Source organism: Sminthopsis crassicaudata, chromosome 1 (genome assembly GCF_048593235.1).
Source record: "Sminthopsis crassicaudata isolate SCR6 chromosome 1, ASM4859323v1, whole genome shotgun sequence".
In the NCBI taxonomy this organism is placed as follows: Eukaryota; Metazoa; Chordata; class Mammalia; order Dasyuromorphia; family Dasyuridae; genus Sminthopsis; species Sminthopsis crassicaudata.
In genome coordinates, this window is record NC_133617.1 from 11,593,848 (window position 1) to 11,598,977 (window position 5,130).

At 63.1% G+C, this 5,130-nt stretch overlaps 1 protein-coding gene across 8 annotated transcripts in view; it reads right to left on the reverse strand.

The window, feature by feature from the left end:
* Positions 1 to 1,008: 1,008 nt before the first annotated feature.
* The window catches only part of DEPDC5 (DEP domain containing 5, GATOR1 subcomplex subunit), a 78,657-nt gene continuing 74,535 nt past the window's right edge, over positions 1,009 to 5,130 (reverse strand). For 7 of the 8 annotated variants that reach the window (XM_074293067.1, XM_074293052.1, XM_074293060.1 and 4 more), the window contains 5 exons: positions 4,352 to 4,521; positions 3,985 to 4,156; positions 2,790 to 2,850; positions 2,318 to 2,400; positions 1,009 to 1,455 (listed from right to left, as the gene is read on the reverse strand). In XM_074293067.1, coding sequence (XP_074149168.1) covers positions 1,163 to 1,455; positions 2,318 to 2,400; positions 2,790 to 2,850; positions 3,985 to 4,156; positions 4,352 to 4,521 — 779 coding nt within the window. In that variant the 3' untranslated portion in view covers positions 1,009 to 1,162. Of the gene's footprint in view, positions 1,456 to 2,317; positions 2,401 to 2,789; positions 2,851 to 3,973; positions 4,157 to 4,351; positions 4,522 to 5,130 lie in introns of all 8 variants that reach the window. The other variant, XM_074293076.1, reaches the window with a different exon arrangement.

Sequence of the window (5,130 nt, forward strand, 5' to 3'; positions counted from 1 at the left end):
CCCTTGTTCTAAACCCCCCCCCTTCCCTGACATTCCCTGACCTAAACCACCCCACCCCCCACTGACATCCCGGGTCCTTAAGCCCCTTCCACCCGTCATTCCCTGACTTAAGCCACTCCCACTGACATTTAGTGTCTTTAAGCTCCTCCCCTATCTGGAACGTTCTGTTCTAAGCCACATAACTCCCACTGACATCCCATGTTCTCAAGTTCCTCCCATTCCTGACATTTCCTAACAAGCCACTCCCACTGACATTTAGTGTCCTTAAGCTCCTCCCCCATCTGGAACGTTCTGTTCTAAGCCACATAACTCCCACTGACATCCCATGTTCTTAAGTCTCTTCCCATTCCTGACATTTCCTAATTTAAGCCACTCCTACTTTTAATGTCCTTAAGCTCCTCCCCCATCTGGAACGTTCTGTTCTAAGCCACGCTGCCATTGACATCCCATGTTCTCAAGTTCCTCCCATTCCCGACATTTCCTAACTTAAGCCACTCCTACTGACATTTAATATCCTTAAGCTCCTCCCCCATCTGGAACGTTCTGTCCTAAGCCACGCCCCCATTGACACCCCATGTTCTTAAGTTTCTCCCATGCCTGACATAAGCCACTCCCATTGACATTTAATGTTCTTAAGCTCCTCCCCCACCTGGAACATTCTGCTCTAAGCCTCGACCCCCACTGACAAATTATGTTCTCAAGTTCTTCCCCGATTTAAGCCACTCCCACTGACATTTAGTATTCTACAAGCCTTTACCATATGGGACATTCCTTGTTCTAAGCCAGTAATTCTCCCAGTTCTGACATCCCATGTTCTAAAGCTCCATCTCTGAGATCTCCCGCCCTAAGCAACTGCCACCCCCCCCCTGACATCCCGTGTCCTAAAGCCCCTCCCATCCAGGCCATTCCCTGTCCTAAGCCACCCCCACCCCCCACCCCACCCCCATCCCTCATTCTCAGCCCCCCATCCCTCCCACTGCCCGGAGAGGAAGCGGAGGCAGAGGCTGGTTCGGTTTTTATTTCTCTCCTGCGTATTTACAGCTATGTACACGCGTATAGACATTATTTCACAGGATTATTTTACACCCTCTGGCAAGGGAGGGGCCGCGCCGCCCCGCCCCCACCCGCTGCCCGCCCCGCCCCCACGGCCCGGCCCGGGCGCTCAGGGCGCGCTGGCGTGCATCTTCTCCACGCAGCTGGCCCAGAAGGCGAGCAGGCGGTTGTCGCGGTTGAGGCAGAAATCGGTGAAGTCCTTGAGCAGCCTGTCGGCGAACTTCTCGTCGCCCGTGGCGCTGGAGCGCCACGTCTTGGTCAGCATGGTGTTGTAGGCCCAGTTGTAGCCCACGCGCTCCTCGCAGAACAGGTTCTGGCCGCTCGAGCTGGTCGAGTTGCGCCGGCGCCGCTGCTGGCCCGAGAACTTGCGCTTGGAGTAGGGCAGCTGCAGGAAGACCGTCCCTGCGGAGAGGGGGCGGGGCCGTCAGGCCGGGGGAGGGGCCCCGCCGGGAAGGTGCAAGTGGCCCCCACAAGCCCGCACCGCCGGGGAGGATTCTGGGGGAAAAGCGGGCACAGCCCCCGAGTGGGCCCACGGGCAGGTCAGAGAGAGGGAGCTGAGGCACAAGGGGGCGCTCTGCTCTCCCACTGAGGCCCGCCTTCGGGCCTAGGGCACCTGCGGGGGAGGACATGTCCAAGGACATGGGAGGAGCCTCGCTCTGCTCCGGTCCAGAAGCTGGGGGGGAGTGGGAGGGTGAAGGCCCTTCCTGGCCCGGCCCCTCCTCTTCTCGAGCCAGGGCCCCCAGCTTGGGCACCTCCTGACTCCTCCCGAAGTGGGCTCCGGAGTGCTCACACTCCCCCGGGCACACGGGGCGGGCACACGCACGGGCACACACTCACACAGACGCTCAGAGCCAGCAGCAGCCGCACGCGCTTCTCCCACCATGGACAGCAGCCCCGCCCCGCCCCCTCCTCCTCCCTTAGGGAGGGAGAAGGATCCATTTTTAACCGGGCGCTAAATTAACCCAGTCTCCAGGTGACGTAAGAAGTTCGGAGACCTCCGGAATGGGGGCAGAGCCATTTCCAGGCCGGCCTCCTCCCCCCACTGCGGCTGCGTCCAAGGCCCGGGAGGGGGGGCCTGCCACATGTCCCAGAGGCCACCAGGAAGGGCGCTGCCGCAGGCCCCACACCTGGGAGGAGGACCCCGAAGGAAGCTTCCCAGGCGCAGCGGGGTCTTCCTGGGCCTGGGACCGGCCGCCTTGTGGGTGCCACCCCCACCCCAGGAGGGCCCTCCACCCCACAGCCCTTCCCCCGGCCCTGCCCTCACCTGTGACGTGGATGTACTGCGGCTTGTTCTCCGCAGGAAAGTTGAAGGCCGAGGCAGAATACTTGTCTTGCACAAACCCAAACCTGAGGAGGGGGAGGGGGGCATGAGGGGCCGAGGAGCCCCCTCCTCCAGCCCCACCCCCTTCTACATCCCGTCCTTGCTCCCACCACTCGAACTCAGGCCCCGGGGCTTGACCAGGGCAGAGAGAGGAGAGCTCTGAAGGGCTCAGGCTGAGAGAGCAGAGCCCCAGAGCATGCTGGGAAGTTGGCCACAGACAGAGCCAGGAATGGACTGGGGGGGTGCGGGGGAGGGGACCGGACTGAGCCAATCCAAAGAGGCTCAGCACTCAGTGAGCCCACCCAGAGACCACTCCCCGGAGTGCAGGTGTGGGCGAGAGCCCGGGGTCGCGGCAAGTCACAGGGCTGACGCAGGAGCTGCCTGGGGTGGGCACCTGCATGGTCACCCGGCGCACCTGTGAGCAATGGCTTCCTGGAAGAGGTGCATGCGGTCCCAGTAGGTTTCTGGTTCAAAGCCTGGGGGGGGAAAGGTGCGGTCAGCCTGGAGAGGGGTCACAGGAGGTGGGGCTCAATGTCCCAGATGGGGGGGGCTTCCCAGCAGGCCAGCAGGGCCGCGCCTCGGGAGGGGGCCGCGCCACAGGAACAGGCCGCCATGATGGGGAGGAAGGCCTGCCCCTGGGCTTCTCTCTGCAAAGGCCCTTCGAGGGGCCCCTCCACAAGGAGCTGTCCCCAGAAACCTGAGCAGGGTCTGTGGCTCTTGGGGGGCCCCTCCATGTTCACGCTGGAGCACCCAGAGACCTGGTGCCTTCTTCCACTCTGGAGCACGTTCACATGATGCACAAGAGGGCACAAGGAGGGCCAGAGCGAGGCTCCAGCTGCTGTTCCTTAATCACTTAGAGCGGGCACTCTCCCTGACTGTAACCATGGCAACTGCGGGAGGCTGCTGGCCGCAGAGCCCCTTGGGGCAGAGGAAGCCGCTGCGACCCCAGACAAAGCAGCCGCAGCCGTGCCCAGTTACTCAGAGGCAGGGCTGAGAGGACCCATGCAGGCCCGGGGCACAGCCCCCAGCACCTCCTTCTGGCTCATGTTCCGGATCCATCTGGCTGGCAAAGTGGGGGGTCTGCCCTAACTCAGCTCTGGGGCTGGACATATCCCACCCCTCAGGGTGACTGTGGGCCAGAGGGGGCACCAGCGCAGTACCCGATGGCCCTGGCGTGCCCAATTCCCCCAGCTACAAAGGGCTGGCACTGGGAGCTCTGGATGCCCCCGCAGCCGCGGTGGCCCAGCCTGGAGTGTGTCCTCTCGCCTGCCCTCGCCAGCCCAGTCCCTTTGGTCTTCCTGGCAGGGCAGCACATGGACATGGGCCCGGAGCCACAGGGGGCACACGTGGGAGTTTCCCACAAGGGAAGAGGGAAAACGGCCCCTTGCTTTTTAGGGCGGACACCAGGGGGGAACAAGGAGTCTTAGATGGCACATCTCACTGGGTGGATGGCACCATGGGAAGTCATTATCAAGGGTTGAACTCCTGAAACTAGAACCAGGGAGGCAGGGCCAACCCAGTCCCAAGGCACCCTGTGCCCCCTGGGCTTCCCCCAGGCACACCGCTCTCCCCCCCAGGGCACCAAGGGACCCGTCTTACTATTGTCTTACTATCGAACAGGTGCTCGCTGCCCTCCTTCACTAGGCAGCTGATGTTGAGAGGGATAAACAGCTGGGCTCGCAATGGGTCGCCATACAAGTAACTGGGCAGGGCGAATGGGCCTTCCAGAACCGGAACCAGCAGGAAGCCACAGGAAGTGGCCTTACGGTGCCAACCCTGAACCTGAGAGAGAGCAGGCCTCAGCCCTCACTGTGCCTGGCGAGACGGGCACCGACGCAGGGGGCCAGGCCAGCCACTGAATAGGGCGCCCTGTCCTGCACTCCCCAGGAAAGGGGTGGCCCCAGGTCCCTCGAGTGCTAAATCCCAGGCTCCCTTGGGGGCGGGGGTCCCGCCCGCCGCCCGTGCCAGGCCGCTCACCATCTCAAAGAGCACGGCGGCCGTCACGGCCATCCAGTGCAGCTTGATCTCGAAGGCGGCGTTCAGGGAGAAGTTGCCGTGGTAGTAGCAGCTGCACCACTCCAGCCGGTCCGTGCGGTTGTTGACGTCCACATCCAGGGTCACCGTCCTCTGCTCGGGCACCGTGGCCGCTGGGTGGGGATGAGAGGACTTGGTGGGGGAGGGGTGACCACACGCATTGAGCCCCCCCCCCCCACGGTGCCCACGCCCTCTCTGCCCCCACCCCACCCTTCCTGCTCCCAAGTTAGCTCATCCCTCCTTTTGCCCAGAGGTCACACTGACGGGGCCCTTGCGACCAGCCCCCTCTCCCCAGGTTGGGAACCCCACAAGGGCCGGACCTCAGCTTGGCCACCCTTCCTGCAGGGCCGGGCCGGCCCAGGGGCTCTTCACAAACGGAGGACACGGGCAAGACATGAAGGGAAAGAGAACCTCGTTCCTTGTTTTTGGTTCTAAATGCCCGGGCAAGGGTCCAAAAACTCAGAACCCAGGAGACCCCTGGGGGCTCGGCCCTGGAGGAGCAGCAGGGCAAAGACAAGGCGCTGGTGGGGGCCTACCTGGGGGGGGCCCACACCAGCATCCCTCCCAAGAACTGGGCAAGGAGCGACCCTGGGGCCCCCATGGCACGCCCCCAAGGCCAGCCCAGCCTCAGCTGATCCCTGAGAGAGGGAATTAGGGTTAGGAGAGAGCCCTGCGGGGAGACCAGAGGGAGCGGGCTGTGGGCCCCTCCCCAAGAAGGAAGC